The sequence below is a fragment of the Lotus japonicus genome, chromosome 1 (genome assembly GCF_012489685.1).
Source record: "Lotus japonicus ecotype B-129 chromosome 1, LjGifu_v1.2".
NCBI classification, from domain to species: domain Eukaryota; kingdom Viridiplantae; phylum Streptophyta; class Magnoliopsida; order Fabales; family Fabaceae; genus Lotus; species Lotus japonicus.
Window position 1 is genome coordinate 31,591,459 of NC_080041.1, and position 17,975 is coordinate 31,609,433.

Consider the following 17,975-nt stretch of genomic DNA (forward strand, 5'->3'; position numbering starts at 1 on the left):
CCCAGCAATTAGGAATTTAGGATTCATCAGCAAAAACTATATCAACCTATATATAAATAGCAGACAAAGCATCACATAAACCATTCTGATCATAACTACAAGTTGTAAACTCAATTTCTAATAGTAGAAGCAAGTATGTAGTAATCCAGCGGGGAGGAAAAAAGTCAAAGATCCTTCTTATCATACCCTTCACGTTGAAAAGAACATCACAATCAATTACAAAACATATATCAATTCACTTTGTTCAAAATATTTAGGACAGCCATTGCACAAGACACACATTCCATGTCCTGCACAACCACCAAAACTAACAGGTGCAATATATTGTAAAAACTAAGTACCAATGCAATCATCTAGACACAACTTCCAGTTACTAACTAACTCCTATCAGAAACTTTCATTTAAATAAAAGTTCACATATTGCAGAACTTCTTGGGCATGAGGACAATTCTTTTAGCATTTCAAATTTGTCCTGTAATTTCGAGGAACACGCAGTGCATATGGTCATTGTCTGTAAAACTCCTGAGTTCTTCATCATATATTTTGCAAACTGCTGCTCACTTTCTGTGCCGCTATAATTTGTAATAGAGCACTTCCTAAGCTGTGAAAAAAGACACTCAGGAACATTAAAGGGGGAATTCCAAACCATATCAGTATCACTTTCCACCATATCAAGTGATAACTTTTGCAGCTTTGGCCAATTCTTGAGCATCGCAAGTACCAAATCCCAGTTCATACCAGTACCGAACATGAGCTCCACATGAGTTAAATTGGGAAAAACTGGATTGTCATCAGCATCAGGGTACTGCAATAGTTAAAAAAAAAAAAAAAATCACAAACATTAGTGACATTTTCTAAAATACAAACAAGTTAATCACCCTTTTCTTTCACATATACACAACAAACCTTGTCAATGCGAAGAAATTCTACATTACAAATCACTTTCAGAGCAAAATTTGGACCAATGCGAAATATATCTGCCCTGACCAACTTAGATAAACTTTTCAAGTTCTTATTACTAGGTCTAGGACTATCAGAGCCAGCACAGTATATACGCGTCAAACGCAAATCCTCAAGAACTGGACACCCAGAAAGAAGTTTCATAAGATAATTCGGTCCGCGAAACTCAACATAATCCAAATGCAAAGTTTTGAGGAAAGGAAGGTCCGAAATAGAAAATACATCCACGTCTAACGCAATCAACTTGAGAACAACCAGAGTTTTGCAGCTGAAAATGCTGCTGGACCTTAAGCGTACAGGGTCTGAAGAAGAGGGAAGCTCGATGTGCAGATTTTCAATTCCACTTTGCATTGCAGCGTTGACCCATGTAGTAACATCGGAATCAGAAAGGTTGAAATTGGAATGACCACATTGTAGACGAAAACTTGTGATTGGTTTCTGCATATCTCTGTTGAGAATGGTTCTATATATGAACTTTGAAAAGGAATCGTAGGGTTTGTCATTGATGAGGTAGGTTTGGTCGTCAAAGAAGAGAGTAGGAACTGAACGCCATAGTGGCTTCCACCCCTTTGAGAGAACACTTGTGGTAATGGCGTTTTGGGTTGGAAGAAAAGAGAGAATGTGAGAATGGACTTCATCTGGCAACGTGCTGATTCTGTCAGCCATGTTCACTCTGGTAGGTTCTCTTCTCTGCCGTGTTCACAAGAATGTGACGAAGAGCCTTGATTAGATTTGGGGCTGGTTTGTTTTTAGGGTTTAAGAGATGTTTCTCTTGAGTTAAGGTATTCATAACCAATTCAGGCCCCGTTTAGAAACACACCTTAATTAAGCGCTTATGAGCTATTTTAAAATATTTATTGAAATAAATTGAAAATAAACTATACATAAGCATACGCTCTTTTTCATAAGTTATCCTGAATAGCTTATGATAATAAGCTCAAAATAATTTATGGTAGGCCATAAGCTATTTGTATAAGCTCTTCCAAACACTGGCATAAAAGCTTATGCTATCAAATAAGCTTTTCCAAACGAGACCTCAATTCAAACAAAAATTGAAAAGTCGATCAAGAGCAACTAAAATTCAATCAGATTGTAATCAAATGAAATGAAGTGAGAAGTGAAAAAATTGATTTATTTTATTAAATCGGATTGGATTTTAGATTTAATTTTCAAAACTGAACCAATCCAATCTAAATTGAATATTTGTGCATATATATAATTTTTCAACAATGATATGCAAACCACATTGACCACTAACCTCATATTGTAGCCGTTTACGACCGTCACAAAGAGAGAAGTTTAAAAAACATGTTATGTGACGGTTTCAAACTACTAAAAATGTAAAAATGTTGTGGATGGGGTATGTACTATAGAGTGGTTCACCAATTTTTTTAATAATTTTATTTAAACATAAATCATATTATTCATGTTTACTTATTTATTTAATTGTATGTTTATATATTTATTATATGACACTTCTTTATTTATAAAAAAATTGAATCATAGAATTTCTAGTAATCATTTAAATAAATATGATTTTTTAGGTACAATATAAATATGGTTCAAAGTAAACAAAACATTTGTTGGGAGATGCCTACTCACTTAACGTGATCTCAGAGCCTCAAGGAATTAGTCTTATGAATGTCGGTTGTGGGGATACCAACACGCATATCAGAAGTAAAAATAGAAAACACAATAGGGGAAAGAGTCTCCCACACTAAGTGATGTCTATGCTGATTCTGAGAAAAACTAGTAAGCTTGTCCGCCACCACATTGATACCTCGAGGGACATGGTGGAGGGAGACCCCCCCAATCAAGGTTAAGGAGATAAAGAACTGATGCTACCTCCACATTAAATTACGAGCAATGCCTCGATCCATCTCTGTAGGATATTAGTCACACTAGAGCACTCTGACTCACATTGCACTCTTCTGTAACCTCGCTGCCAGCAAGCTGCAACCCTTTTTTAATTGCAGCCACCTCAGCTAGAAGCATAATTGAAAATCCAAGTGTCGTGCATGTCGAACAAGCAACTGCCATATGTATTGAGCTTCACCCAACGGTTAGAAGGGGAAGACCAATGGGCAACAAAACATGTATGGTTGAAGCGCTAAGAAAGAACACCCTAGCAGATCTAGGTCCTGGACAGAAGAAGCAACCGCACGCAGAAGCAGCACTAAACTTGGGTATGTGTGAGTTAAATTTGTGTGACTTGTATTTGGATACCTTTATAGAAAAAAAGTGAGTTTCATGGGGTCTAATTATGAAATTCAGTTGTAAAATCTCAGGATCGGTTGTGTTTAATGTAGAAGCTACTATTTGGTGTGGCAAATAGAATTGATTATGTAGAACTCATACTGGTTTACTAGTGAATCAAACATCACATCAGCTGGTTGGAATTGATTTTTATCAAGTGGAATTGATTTTCTCTTAAATCAGAATTAGTACATGTACCTAGGGATGACAATGGTAAAGGTATTCACGAGGTAGGTATCATAGTACCCATTTTCAAACCCGCATTTTTAAAAAATTGCTTGAACTCATTCTCATACTTGCATCACAAACAACTTAAATGTTCGTCCACATATCTTCTGGATACTTATATATCCATACTCATACTCATTACTCACAATTTAGTTAACTAAGATATGACTTTCAGTAATTTTATTTTTTAATTAAAAAAATAAAAATATAATTGTTATTATATTATAGAAAACATTAATTAAACATACAAAAGACTAGTAAATACTTAACAAGTGAAATCATTCAACTAAGTATATATTTTTGTAAAATGAGAAGCAAGAAAATTACAATATTACATTTGTTAATATACTCTTAAAGTTATAGGTTAATAGGGATTGGAGGGCCCAGGTGTCCTGGATTCATCGTGATGGTAATTCTTTGGCTGATTGACTTGCTAGACGTGATGCACTTTCCCCCAGTTGGTGTCCAGACTATTGTTTCCCCTTCTCCCGAGCTAAAGATTCTTCTGCTAAAAGATTCTCTGACTGTCCCCTAGTTCTTCTCTTTGTCTGTCTGTTCTTAATTTTCCGATAAAAAAAAAAGAGCTAGTAAAACAAGAACCATATATATAATATAGGCTTAGTTACATTTTTTAATCTCTCATTTATCATGCTAGTGTAATTTGGGTCCCCTGGTGTTTAAAATGATTGGTCCTTAAATTTTTTGACGTGTGAAATCAGATCCTTCTGTTAGAATAACGTCCAAAATTTAACATTATTCACATCAATAATGATTCATAGACATAGGAATAGTAAAAACACCCCAAACACCGTTCACATGTGGCCAAGTGTGCTGAGTCAGCTTCTGAGGGGAGGGGCCGGAAAATGAATTGCAATATTTGAGGGACTGAATGTATAATTTGGAGAAAGGTTAGAATTTTGGGGATTTTGAGCGGGATATGAAAGTGAAAATCCCTAAATTAGGGATTCCAATTTTCACCGTTCTCCTCTCTCTCGCGATCTCTGTTCGCCAGTTCCTCTTCTCCGCCCGCCACTCGCCGGCGCCCCTCCACCGCTCGCGCCCCTCCACCACTCGCTGCCCCTCCACCACTCGCGCGAAGGCTCACTTCTTCGCCTGGGTTATGCTTCCTCCTCCTCCTCTGGCTTCCTTTTCTTCTCTCTCGCGAATCCCTCCCTACGCCTCGCTCACACCGGCTTCCTCTCCTCCGCCACTGGTTCTGACGGTCACTCAACCAGCCCCTTTTTGAATCTCTCTCGGTAACGATTTCCATCAATCTCGTTTTCTCAATTTGGTACTGATGTTTCACTCACTCTACCAGTTCGATTGCCAATGCTTGATTGATTCTTTTATGTTTTCAATTTTGTTTACATTTTCAATTCTTGTTGGGTGGTGATTTTCTGAAAGGAATTTTCCTAAACTTGACAGATTCGTCTGTAAAGGGAAACATGGAAAGACTATTCTTGATCAAACAACTGCAAGCACTGTCTCACTCATTTTGCTCTTGCTGATGATATCATTTCCAAGGTCCCCTGCTGCTCCCATTTTTCCTCTGATTTTCATTTCTTGATGCTGAATGTACTGTGATTTTGGGTTTCTTGCTGAATAATTATTTGATATATATGATATTTTTGAGTCTTATTATTGTTCAATGATCATGATGTAATGATGGGAGTAATAGAAGATAGGAATTAGAGAAAAATAAATTAATATATCACTCTTTTGGGTTTATAAATCAGTGGTATATGCTAAGCGTAGCTGCATCTGTGTGAAACAGATTTGAATCCCCTGCTGTTTCAAAATAAGTGCATGGTGTGCAGTTCTAAAGTTAACAAAAGGTTAAAATTGATGATCTGAAACTTTTCTTACACAATGACTAACTTAGGTACCGTAAGATTACCCGTGTAGATAGTAAATGTGGCCCCATTGTTTTTTTCCAGTGGTCAAAGGTTAAAATTCATCTCTGATTCTTATCTGATTCACCAAGGTCAATAATGACAGTGTTGATTACTAGCATAGTGCCTATTAAGTTGTTGGTTACTCTATTCTTGTATTTCCTTGGAAGCCAATCCTTCAAAGCATTGGTGATTACTGATTGGTGTTGTCATGAAAGCATACTTGGTTATGGGATTGACCAAGGTAGTATATATTGCTATTTTTGAGCTTATGTTGTTATGTGGCAGGTTTAATGCTACCTATGATTCAACCTTGGAACCAAACATTAGATAGCTAATTGTGCCCATAGAGCCAAACTTAACCACCCTCCAGATACTAGAGCATATGGAGCCGACAGTATCTCAACACCTGATATTGCATTGAGTCCATTAAGACAAGTGCCGAAGAAAGATAAAGTGTTTTTAGTTGGAGAATGAGAGGAGAGGCTATAAGTTTCTCCTCATCTATGGCATACCCTAACATTAGAGGATGTAGCAAGGTTCATTGCAAGGTGCTCACAAACTCAATATTTATGTTGAAGCTGATACATTTTTTTCTTTTTGTTTCAGTTGGTCTTTTAGTATTAGAATCTCGGCTGAGAGGGGTAGTAAAAATCCTACCAATTGTGCGTGGGGCTATTTTACATTATATATTTATATATATTCTATTAATATATCGTCTACACCAAAAAAATTTATTCCGTTAATAGTGAACTTATATTACAAGTTTAATTTAGTTGACAGTAGTGTCAAATTCAGGGCATGTCACCATTTAGGAAAAATGCCCCCACTCAAACCACCTCCCTTGCCAAATTCTGCATTTCTTTCTTTTTTAAAATTTAAATTTCAAATTTATTGGCTATGTTTCTTCTCTTTTCTTTCCAAATTGTTGATCTTGTCTTTTTATCTATTTTCACTTACCTTTTGTCTTCTGTTGATCGCTTACAAATCTGCTGACTTCACCCATGTGGTTTACAATGTAAGTCATAATATTAATCTTTCATTTTATTTTTACAGGTTACAAAGAATTAATTAACTCTGCGGCTCACAACCATATAAGAGCAAAGGATACAAGGAAGAACATGGTAACTATTTAAAAACTGGCTAGACAATAATTGCTAATACTGTTGTTGTTAATCTAAAACAAATCTTAAAATGTTTTTTTTATGTTCTTGGTTTTATTAATGAGCTGATAATAATATTTATTAGTGTTGATACTATGTTAACTATGTTCAATTACTTATGTTTTTGTAAACCAAAATACACTCCACTTAAATAGAAATTGTTGGGGCATGCTGACTAGTGACTATAACTTTCATGGATAGGAAAACTTATATTTGTAGTTAATTTCTCACCTCCTCTAATACATATATTCTAATTTATACTATAATTCAAAACGATATGTATTGGACAAAGAGTCAAAGGAAATATAACATTTGATTTTAGCTAGCTGGTTGGTTGGGTGAAATCAATACAAGGTATAAAACATTATTATTTTAATCTCTTAAATGAATTAATTTAGTAAAACTAAGCAATTTCTTCAAGAATATTAACTATGGAGTGAGTGGTGTCTTACCGTTTAAGAGTTGGGAAACACCTATACTTAAATATTTTTCCTTCAATTTGATGTTCATCAAGCATGTTCTTTATGAGATTTTAAGTTTCTGGTTTGATATTCATGTTTAAAAATGGATTCTCTAGGCATTGACTGAAGGTATGAAAAACGGTAGAAAGGGGGGGTTTGAATAACGTTTTCAGTATAAAACTTCCACCTTAAAGATTTTGACAAATCTTTCGAGAACTTAAGTGCTAAAGATAAGAGATAGAAAAGCACACAAGGATTTTATCCTGGTTCACTTGATAAATCACTCAAGCTACTCCAGTCCACCCGTTAAGGTGATTTCTTCCTTCTTAGAATGAAGGCAATCCACTAATCAGGTAAGAGTTACAACTGCACTTGAAACCTACAAGTGACTAACAATTACACTGACTTAGCTCACACTAAGATTCACTCTCTTAGTCTTCTCTAGGATCCGATCAGCCTTGATCTCCTAAAGGAACTAAACAAACTGTTTATCAAAGAATTGTTTACAAGAGATTTGCTTCTAAAAAGCTAATAGTAAACTCAATGAATTTCAGATGAAAGAAAGCTTAGAAGAATTTAAGTTTGTCTTGCGCGTATGTGAATGCTTCTAGCCGTTTCTTTCAGTCTTCAGCCTCTTTATATACTCCAAGGATTAGGGTTGAGCGTTGCATGGAAAATGCTACCGTTGGAGGGCAGTTCTGGAAAATCCAGCTTCTGCTGTGTCTGAGACTGTTAGGTAGGTCGTCAGGAAGGTACAGTTGCTTTTGTACTTGGATAGCGACTTGACCTTTAAACCTAGGAGACTTCTGATCAGGGGAATGCTTCATATTGGAACTTGTGAAGCCGGTTGATCAGAGTCAGAGGGAAAGCCCAGATCCTCTGACCATTGTTTCTTCTGATTCTGAACTCAGAGGGAAGAACATGGTCTTCAGAGTATCTTGCTTCTGGACATCAGAGTTTCCACTATTCAGCTTCTGGATCTTCAGAGTCTTCTACACCATCAGAACATCTGAACCTTCAGTGTTTCTTGGTTATCAGACTTTCTGGATCTTCAGAACTTCTAGTGACTGAGTCCACATCAGAGTTTGTATAACTTCAGAACTTCTGAAGCTTTTCCACTGTTCATACTGAACATGGTGAATGCGAAAGCGTTGCTTGGGTTGCTCTTTATACACAGTGCTTCTGATTTGTGTGAGATTGAGTTGAGGTCAGAGCCTGTAAATAGCACACTCAGAAAAACACGTTAGAGTACCACAATTGTTCATATCAAAAGGTTAACTTGTAATCATCAAAACATAGAGTTGTACTACTAGATCAAAACTTGATCTTACATTGACATGGTTCGGATACTATATTATTAATTAATGTGTAGGTTTTTGGGCGATGCATTACGTAACATTATAACGTAAAAGTGATTATCAAGTTGAGTTGATATATTACTAAGCACTAACAATAAGGCCTTTATGGTTTGGACATATTTTTTTCGCAGGTTCAATTGAGGCATAAGTGTAGAACTAATTTATTGGTTGAAGTTAATAGTCATCTCACTGCAGCACAAAAGGCTCGAATTCAGTCCACCCCATTTAGATGGACCATCCAAATGGGAGAAACATTAGAACTATCTTGCCCTTTGCTACTTGAATTGTTGTATCGGTGGGATGAGCACCTCAAAGGTTTTAGAGTAGGAAGTCGTCTGGTTAAATTTACTCTTCTACATGTATATTTTGCTCTGGGGTTGCGTATAGTTGGTGAACGAGTATTGATGCATGACCCAGAAGAAAGTCATACAAGATCCTTGTTTGAAGGAAAAGATATAACCATCCCCACCATAGTTGAACAACTAAAACTGTTTCAGCGTGATGAACAAGTTGATGATTTTTGTAGGCTATATTTATTTCTTGCCTTTTCTGTATTCTATTTCCCAAAGACAACATCCCCTGTGAATGGTGCTTTGTTAAGTATGTTAGATAACCTAGATGCTCTTGACCAGTACAATTGGGGTGCTGCTATATATGATTCCTTATCTGCCAGCTTAACTCGATCAGCAAGGTCTGTTAGTGAGGGTATGAATTCTGACCAAGTTACTATTATAGGTTGCGCAGCTGTGTTACAGGTATATCAATCTTGTGTTTATGTTGTTTTGTGTAATACACCAACAACATAATTTGTTATTTTGTTCAATTGGCCAATTTTATCTACAACTCATCGTCAATGTTACAGATATGGGCGTTGGTGCATGTGTGTCTACGGAAAAAAGATCAGCAACCAACAAGCGTTTCATTTCCACGCTTTTTACAGTGGCAAAAACTTAATATGGGGAGCACAACTATTGCAACAGCTTTTGAAAAGAATCCTGTAATATCCCTAAAAAGTCCTATAATTAGTTACATGTTTTGGAAACTTTGAATATTGTTGATGGGTATTTTATGATTTTACTCTTCAAATGGTGATATTCCAGGTTCTTGAAGACTTGGTTTGCTCTAAAGAGGAGATTGATCAGCATGAGGTCCTCAGGCAAGCGATGACTGAAGCAATTGAGGGTTTTTGTCATTGGAAATGTCTCACTAGTGACAATGAGGATATGGACAGTAAACATGAGCGACTGAGTGGACAGTTTAACGAACTTGAACATAAGGTATTGATACTTCAGCAAGAGGTGGACATAATCAAAAAGTTCATAGGTTTGCAATCAACGCCTACTCCCACTAAAGATGAAGGACATGACATGGAGCCTGTATACCCCAGTGAAGGTCATGAGGATGGGCCTACATGCCCCGATGAAGTTCATGAGGATGAGCCTGCATGCCATGATGGGTCACCTCAACCATTAAGACCGAATCCTCCTCCATGTACAAAAGAGAAACTTTTGAAGAAATTGTATAGCTTTTGTACTCGTAAGAAAACTAGTGATGGTGGAAGATCAGAGTATGTTCTAAATATAATTTTTTTGACTTACACGTCATTCTTGTTGGTCGATGTGTTAATTACATGCTAGTGATGCTCAATGTGCAGGATCATTGTTGATATGTTTGGTCAGTACCTTAGCCTTCAAGACATGCTGTGCATGAGACCAAGACATTGCGTCAACACTATGGTAATTATTAACTTGACAATCATACGTTAACTATGTTTGTATGATGGCCCCAATAACCACTAGTTCATTACTAATATAATGCAAATTATTTTATTTCATATGTAATGTCAGATCTTCTTACTAGCAGCCAAGGTCTTCATGCGTGATGAAGTAGAACACACGGAGCTGTTACCCGTTACATGTTTAGCCATGTCTTAGTCGTGAGTAATCTTCAGAGTAAATGTTGTCATTTAAGTTATGTTATGTAGATACTAATTGTATATTTTTTGTTGGTAGGATAAGGTGAAAAATGAGTTGGGTTTTATTCGATCTGGATTACGTCCAATTTGGAGTAAGAGAACCATTACAGAAGTTGCTCATGATAATAATGCAATGCATAGTCTGATGCATTGTAATTTGGTAAGTATCCAATATAACTTTTAACAAAGCATATACAAAAATTGAGCAATGTAAAGTTGATGTCGTTTATCTATTGCAGATATTTGCACCTGCATTATTTGAGGGCCATTGGTTCTGCTACGTGGTGGACAAGAATCACAAGGTTTTATATGTGTTAGATTCACTTGGAAAACACCATGACTCAAGTGCTGATTTGATGTTGCTCACTAATTCATTGGTATGACAACTACTAAAATTCATATATCATCTAATTAAGATATTTTGGTCTGATTATATGTGCTTAATATTTATAATGCTACTGATGAATACCAATTTCGTTGAATTTTTTTGTTAAAACTTAATATTCATTAGAAGGGTCGATTTGAGGAGTTGTTGTGCATGCTGGACAATACGTTGGATAAACGTAACTTCACTTTGCAAATTTTATATGATGACTTGCATCAGCAGCACAATGGGTGAGTTTTTTAAAGTGTCAACACTTACGTACTTATGTTGTCATATGTTGATTCAATACATACATAAAGTAATTAACACATATGTTCTCTTATAGACATGATTGCGGTATCTATGTATTAAAATACATGGATATTTGGGACTGTGTCCCGAGATGGGGTGGTATGACAATGCCAAATTACTCTGAGGTTAGGTTATTACTATTATTTTGTTTATAATTAGCCTTTTTTATTCTACATTCAAATTTAGTTATAAGCCTTACTTTTATTCTACATTGAAACATATATTAAGTAATAATTGCATATTCAGGTTGACATCAATCAAATTCGTCGTGAATTTGTTTGTAAATGGGTGTTGCATCCCATGAATAGTCATCGGACCAAAGTGTTGGAAGATGCACATCTTCCATTAGATTTATAAAGACAGATAATTCAACAGGTAATTTTAGATGAACTGTGGATTGTATATATATGTACAACGACTGACCATGTACTTATTTATCCTTCATGCAGGATTACATAATGTTGGCGATGTTTACTTTGATCGTGTCTAATGTTTGAATAGGACTAACTGCAACAAATTTGTTGATCTTTTTGTATAGTGGTATATATTACTTGGTTTTTATTTGTTAGTGTGACTACACTTATGTCACTATGATGTGTAAGAATACATCCTTTCTCCATATCCTTTCTCCTTCAATGATGGAAACACCGGCATAACACAAATTTTGTACTTGATGAACTAGTACTTGTTTCCCATCAATCTCAATTGTCTCAATTTCAAATGTCTATGTATGATGGTACTTTCTTTGTAATAGTTGACAAACACTACCTTTTGCTTACTCTTACAAATATTGGCAAACAATATGTATTGTCGTTACAACCTATGTACTATGTATCGATGATTATTAATTAGTTGATATCTATCTATTGCAACATAATTTTTACAAAATTGATTGGTGAACACTCCAATAGTGGCAAGCAATCAAACACTCATGCTTTGTGGGGGTTACAAACGGTTGAAAGGATTTTACCACAACTACTTTCAAATCCCTTTCAAAATTCAATCGTAGTATAGTAAATGGTTTTTATCGTCCTCAGGGAATTGGAAATACAACGCCGTTCTTTAGTGAAAATACTTAAGCAATGAATTCAAGGAGTGTTTTGGTTGGTGGTTTTAAACTAAGTTGCAAAACTAAAAGAAAGCTATAATAAAATGAGATGTGAACAAGTTGAGAAAACAGTTGGAATTGGATTTCGCCGATTAACTTTTCAGTATCCTTATGACTTCACATATAAGTCACTTCCTATGTAGGATTCCATCACATCATTTCTTATCCTTTTCACAGTTCCCTCATAAAAAGGATTATCACCTCACTTTCCAATAATCAATTCCTTGAGTAAATTAGAAAACAAGTTGCATTAAGCTTAGATGCTTCTTGACTAAAATCTCGGTTTGTTTTTGGCTATTCATTTTTATTCCGAGTTATAAGGCTCGGGAAAAAGCAGGTGTTAAAACAAAGGGGCAATTTTGGGTTTTTTTTTATAAAATACATGGAGTGCCAATTCAAAAAGGAGGTACGAATATCAATTCCCTACTTGTAATGAACTTTTCAACTGATTTTACACCCCCTATGTGATTTTAATAGGATACAAGGATAAATATGGACCTTGTGCTTTATGGTTAGTCATGTGTATGCAAGTGGTTAGTTCAGTGCAGTATTTGGCCAATTTAACAGGAACATGCTACTTTCGATATTTTGAATCAAAATGGCATGTAAATAATACTTCTAATGAACTTTTCAACTGATTTTACACCCCCTGATGTGATTTTAATAGGACACAAGGATAAACATTGACATTGTGCTTTATGGTTAGTCATGTGTATGCATGTAGTTAGTTCAGTGCAGTATTTGGCCGATTTAACAGGAACATGCTACTTTCGATATTTTTGAATCAAAATGGCATGTAAATAATACTTCTAATGAACTTTTCAACCGATTTTACACCCCCTGATGTGAGTTTAATAGGATACAAGGATAAATATGGACCTTGTGCTTTATGGTTAGTCATGTGTATGCAAGTGGTTAGTTCAGTGCAGTATTTGACCAATTTAACAGGAACATGCTACTTTCGATATTTTGAATCACAATGGCATGTAAATAATACTTCTAATGAACTTTTCAACTGATTTTTCACCCCCTGATGTGATTTTAATAGGATACAAGGATAAATATGAACCTTGTGCTTTATGGTTAGTCATGTGTATGCAAGTGGTTAGTTCAGTGCAACATTTGGCCAATTTAACAGGAACATGCTACTTTCGATATTTTGAATCATAATGGCATGTAAATAATACTTCTAATGGTGACTAACATATCATGAACGAACTACTTGGTAATATTGCCCAGATAAAGGATTACTTTGAGTCAACAATTTACTAACGCATACATTCACATCTGACCCATTCCGGAAGTCTGTTCTTATCATATACATAAGAGTTTTCTAAAATTCTGTTCTTTTCATTATCAAAATATACTCCTATCTATTCTTATATGCATCATATATATATTTCTATCAAAATATACTCCTATCTATTCTTATATGCATCATATATATATATATATATATATATATATATATAGCTGCCACCTTTCATTCTGTCATTAGCAAAAAATGCAGCACTTTTGTACTACACAAAACTTCTGCAATATAAACCGCGGTCGTTCATGGTTAACTCTGTCCCAAAATATGAGATTGATTGCATTACGTCACTTGACCACAATTTACAACGACCATCCATCCTTTCTTTGTAATTGCAGCATGGTGTTCCAAAAAATATACTGTACATGATACAACATGTTCACAACGCTTGGTCGTGACCTACATGACAAGTACCAATTCATTAGTAACATTAGTAACTATAACTTGAAATATGATCATTCATTAGTAACATTAGTAATTGTAACAAAATGACCGTCCACACCTATGAAGTAAGGAAACTGAGATGCATGTGAGGTCACTGTAGACTGACTGTCTAAATAATTGTAGGAAGGACCCTGTAGAAACACATTTAATGTCAGGTAAAACAAAATGGCCCGATATTGATAGTCCTATATTAACTAAGTTTTTTTTCTTTTGTTTTGTAATATTGTAACCTCATCAGCTTCTAGTAATGATAAAAAGCTAGTTGCATGACCATCTGACAGTTCGGAAGCCGAACAATTTTGTAAATATACGCCGTCATTTCTGCTGCCATTTACACCTGTCAACTGTTATATGCACCAGAAAAGAGTCAAATGTATATACACATGAATTTCTTATTCACCTTACTTTTGATCTTCAACATGAGTGTTTAAACTTATCACATTGAAAAACAACAAAGCCATTAACCAAATAATCACGAATGAAAATGTATTTTTTTTTTTGTGCACACAAACCACGCTATGAGGTTGTTCAAATCCTCCACTATCAATGTCATCTGTTCTATGTCCCATGTGAAGGCTTGATTCGCATTCTTGACTGGCCATTCCTACAATGTGATCCTGTGTAACATAGAAAGGAGGCAAGAATCAATCATTATTGGCCTTGTGTGCATATTTAGAAATATTTAAATTTGCACAATTTCATATTAGTAACCACTCATTAGACATAAGTAACCAGATGATATGAGTCTGCTATAATTGTTCAAAATATAGCTTGAATATAAGCTTCACTTACTGTGACTATTGCTTGTTGATTATTCTTTGTCCTCTTTTTCCTTATTACTTGTTCTGTAGTTGACATTTTTCTCTTTGATGGCGGTCTTCCCCTACGTGGCTTTGTTATAGGACTGTGAATGTTCACTTGATCTGCTGAAAGTGACACACCTAAATTAGCTTGCACTGGTCTCGCTGCGTCACCTTGATGGTGGCCTTTTCCTTTTGTATTTGCAGCAGCTTCCTTCACCTTCTCCTTCACCTTATCTTGAATACCACGCATGGTATTGTCTAGAAGTGCTGTGGCATCAATTGTCTCACATGCAATCTCCGCAATCTTATAGAATTTCTTGCACAATTCATCAAATCTTTGCGTTTGTGGTTGCAGCTGTTTAACATGGTAGCTTGACTTGATGTATGCATAATTCCGTCGAATGTTTTGGCTCCACCTAGGCAAAAGATATCGTGAAGGTACTTGTTTGACCCTTTCTTGTGCAAGTACCTGAAGTGAGTGCCTACATATTATTCCTCTAAATTGAAATAATAAGCATGTGCACTTGATGTCATGGTCATTACGATTGAAGACGACTCGAAAGACTCCTTCCTTTAGACGCCCAACCACATGCATTTCTTCCATTACTTCATATATGCAAATTGGCGAGTCAATGGTGATGCTACAGACATAACAATTCATCTTTGCTCGAAATTCAGCTTGCACTTCATTAAATTTAGAATGGGTATACTCCTGCTGAAATTGCCTCTCAATATAGGAATTTGATCCACAAGGGACAACAGTGTGGAAAGAACGAAAGTCTGCCTCATATTCTTTTTCAGCTTTGTCCTTGAGGGCATTATCATACTGTCTAACAAATTGTTGCAATGATGCACGAGAGTTTATATATCCATCGAAGAATGCATTCATACTTTCACTCCTTTGTGTGGTTTACATTCTAGCCCAAAAGTGCTTCTTTAAAAAACAAGGGACCCATCTTGACCGCTCCATATAGAGGCCAGATAGCCATTCATTATCGGCTAAGCCATATTTTTTTACAAAAGCATTCCATGCATCTTCGAATCTCTCTCTGTGAGTGATTCATAAACACATTCTTTCATGTCACACTTTATACTTTTGTATTCAAGAAAACTTTTAAATTTTTCTGGTATCTTCTTCATTATGTGCCACAAGCACCACCGATGTCGAGCATCCGGGAAAACTAACTGTATTGCTTTCTTCATTGCCTTACATTGGTCCGTCACAATACCTTGTGGAGACTTTCCATACATGCAACTCAGCCATGACCGAAACAACCATGTAAATGACTCTGTGTCTTCAGCAGACAATAGACCACATCCTAGCAAAATAGATTGCCCTTGGTGGTTGACACCAACAAAAGGGGCGAATGGCATGTCATACTTATTTGTTAAATAAGTGGTGTCAAAAGAGATAACATCTCCAAAGTACTCATACGAGGCCCTGCTTCTTGCATCAGCCCAAAACACATTTCTCACATGGAAGTCGTCATCCAAGTCAATTTCATAAAAGAAATTGCTATTCAGTTGTTGCATCCGTGAGAAATACTCACGTAGTGCCTTGCCATCACCATCCTTTCCAAGTCTCTTCCTTTCCTGTCGCACAAAGTTCCGGATGTCTCGCTCAACAAATGGCAAATTCTCATGTCCTCCCGCTTCTTGAACAAGTGAGCGGAAGCTCTTATTGAACCTAACACCTGCATCATCATTAATCTGAATAGTCCGCTTAACATGCATGCTTATTCTTCTATTACCTTCGAACATCCTAGATTTTCCGGGGCTCAAGTCATGGCAATGGTCATCATTAAATGTGTTAATGTACCAAAGCCCATCTTTGTGTACCGATGTACAAATCTTTGCAGGACACTGAATTTTCCTTGTTGGGTTTGTTTTCAAATCATTTGGCAGGGACGACACATAATTTCCTTCCCAAACACATGCAAACATATTGTATTTAATTTGGCCATCAGTTCCTTTCTTTGAGTTTCTCACCTTCATACCGAATCCTTTCTTCATAGCATATTGACGATAATGAGCTTTCACACACTCTGCAGATTTAAATGACATGCCAACCCAAATGTCAGTGTCATCAATTTGACTAACCAATGTTGGGGACCCTTCCTGTGCTGATTGATCACAATATTGGGTTGTATTATCCTGTAAGTGAGGCAGTTCAACCCTAGGCACAAAGTCTTGCTCCATCACAAATGCTTTACATACACTTCAAGAGGGACAAAACCATATAATTTTGATCAGGGGCAAAAATATGAAAAATGTTAGATGAAAGATATAATAACAGACTTGTACTAGTATTAGCATTAGAAGAGGAAATATAATAGACGTGAAGAAGGAATGTGAAAGCAAAAAACAATTTCAATTGCATGCTTTTGTTCAGCTCACAAACTGGGTGTTGCCCCTATCCATCAGGGATGGGTAAAATTAGGCTTCAAATTTACATTAAAAGTTTTCAAATCCCCCACTATTAATACAATATACCTGTAAATAAACAAGAGATAAGGAAAATTTGGGGAAGGTACTGCTCAGAGTTATGTACACAAACCACTAGGGTGACTACAATACAACCATAGCACCCCATAAATATAATAAATAACAGATGAGGATCAAACCTTCAAGCTTTGCTTCCAATATGATGCACAAAAACGCAAAAACAATCTTGGATCATGAGATGCGCACGAGCACGAGACAGAGGGAAAAGGGGGGAAAGGTCATCGTTTTCCCGCGGAGTGAGACTGAACAAAGAGTGTTGTTGGTGATCGTGTAATGCACACCAATAATACTGTTTTTTTAAAGATAAATATTGGTTTTTTAAAAAATATGTATATTGAAGATTGAAGTTAAAACAAAAAAAAAGATCTATTTTGTTTTTTTAACGTAAGCAAGATAGATTTTTTTTTTTGGAATGAATTTAAGATAAATATTGTTTTTTCAAAGAAATAAATATTGTCAAATACACAGAGTACATATTTAGAATATATATTAATGTTCACAATACCTTCAAATAGAGCTGGGTTTCAACCCGCGGGTCAGCTCGACGGGTTAGATTAATGAGCCGGGTTGGATTGGTTAAATTTCAGCTCGAAAAGAACTTGGGTTAGTGCAACATGTGGGTCGGGATGGCCGTATTGACAGCTCTACTTTTAAATCTTCTTTGATAATTAGCATATGATAGAGAATTCTATACGAGCAAGATATGATAAGAGCATAATAGACTCTAATCATATTATACTATATGTTTCCGGTGGACAGCATAAGAGGAGATATGATACAATATCACATGATATGATAAGAGCATAAACTATTTACATGACATTATGATTCAAA

General features: G+C 35.8%; 4 protein-coding genes across 4 annotated transcripts; 1 reads left to right on the forward strand and 3 right to left on the reverse strand.

Annotated features, from left to right (window-relative positions):
* Positions 1-214: 214 nt before the first annotated feature.
* On the reverse strand, positions 215-1,722 carry LOC130734400 (FBD-associated F-box protein At5g56370-like). Its single transcript, XM_057586775.1, has 2 exons — positions 907-1,722; positions 215-805 (listed from the first exon to the last, which is right to left on the reverse strand). The coding sequence occupies exons 1-2, from the start codon at positions 1,624-1,626 to the stop codon at positions 398-400; spliced, it is 1,128 nt and encodes a 375-aa protein (XP_057442758.1). The 5' UTR covers positions 1,627-1,722; the 3' UTR covers positions 215-397.
* A 3,713-nt stretch (positions 1,723-5,435) lies between these two features.
* LOC130732820 (uncharacterized) lies at positions 5,436-12,715 on the forward strand. Its single transcript, XM_057584808.1, has 13 exons — positions 5,436-5,580; positions 6,393-6,460; positions 8,450-9,073; positions 9,181-9,315; positions 9,419-9,885; positions 9,973-10,054; positions 10,166-10,228; positions 10,331-10,453; positions 10,533-10,670; positions 10,805-10,908; positions 11,004-11,094; positions 11,278-11,344; positions 12,555-12,715. Exons 1-13 carry the CDS (start codon positions 5,436-5,438, stop codon positions 12,713-12,715), a joined length of 2,268 nt encoding a protein of 755 aa, XP_057440791.1.
* A 1,129-nt stretch (positions 12,716-13,844) lies between these two features.
* LOC130732828 (protein FAR1-RELATED SEQUENCE 5-like) lies at positions 13,845-15,525 on the reverse strand. The gene is made up of 4 exons (XM_057584820.1): positions 14,626-15,525; positions 14,346-14,450; positions 14,064-14,177; positions 13,845-13,964 (listed from the first exon to the last, which is right to left on the reverse strand). Exons 1-4 carry the CDS (start codon positions 15,523-15,525, stop codon positions 13,845-13,847), a joined length of 1,239 nt encoding a protein of 412 aa, XP_057440803.1.
* Positions 15,526-15,650: 125 nt separating this feature from the next.
* On the reverse strand, positions 15,651-16,835 carry LOC130732836 (protein FAR1-RELATED SEQUENCE 5-like). The gene has a single exon (XM_057584829.1). The coding sequence runs from the start codon at positions 16,833-16,835 to the stop codon at positions 15,651-15,653; it is 1,185 nt and encodes a 394-aa protein (XP_057440812.1).
* Positions 16,836-17,975: the final 1,140 nt, after the last annotated feature.

Excerpts from the sequence above, each read along its gene's own strand:
- LOC130732820 (XM_057584808.1), top strand. The coding sequence starts at position 5,436 with ATGACAGTGTTGATTACTAGCATAGTGCCTATTAAGTTGTTGGTTACT. Across the intron at positions 6,461-8,449 it reads AGGATACAAGGAAGAACATG|GTTCAATTGAGGCATAAGTG; the intron begins GTAACTATTTAA and ends TTTTTTTCGCAG. Across the intron at positions 10,229-10,330 it reads AACACACGGAGCTGTTACCC|GATAAGGTGAAAAATGAGTT; the intron begins GTTACATGTTTA and ends TTTTGTTGGTAG.
- LOC130732836 (XM_057584829.1), bottom strand. The coding sequence starts at position 16,835 with ATGGAGCAAGACTTTGTGCCTAGGGTTGAACTGCCTCACTTACAGGAT.
- LOC130734400 (XM_057586775.1), bottom strand. The coding sequence starts at position 1,626 with ATGGCTGACAGAATCAGCACGTTGCCAGATGAAGTCCATTCTCACATT. Across the intron at positions 806-906 it reads AATTTCTTCGCATTGACAAG|TACCCTGATGCTGATGACAA; the intron begins GTTTGTTGTGTA and ends TAACTATTGCAG.
- LOC130732828 (XM_057584820.1), bottom strand. The coding sequence starts at position 15,525 with ATGAATGCATTCTTCGATGGATATATAAACTCTCGTGCATCATTGCAA. Across the intron at positions 14,451-14,625 it reads ATCAACAAGCAATAGTCACA|GATCACATTGTAGGAATGGC; the intron begins GTAAGTGAAGCT and ends TATGTTACACAG. Across the intron at positions 14,178-14,345 it reads TTGAACAACCTCATAGCGTG|TTGACAGGTGTAAATGGCAG; the intron begins GTTTGTGTGCAC and ends TGCATATAACAG.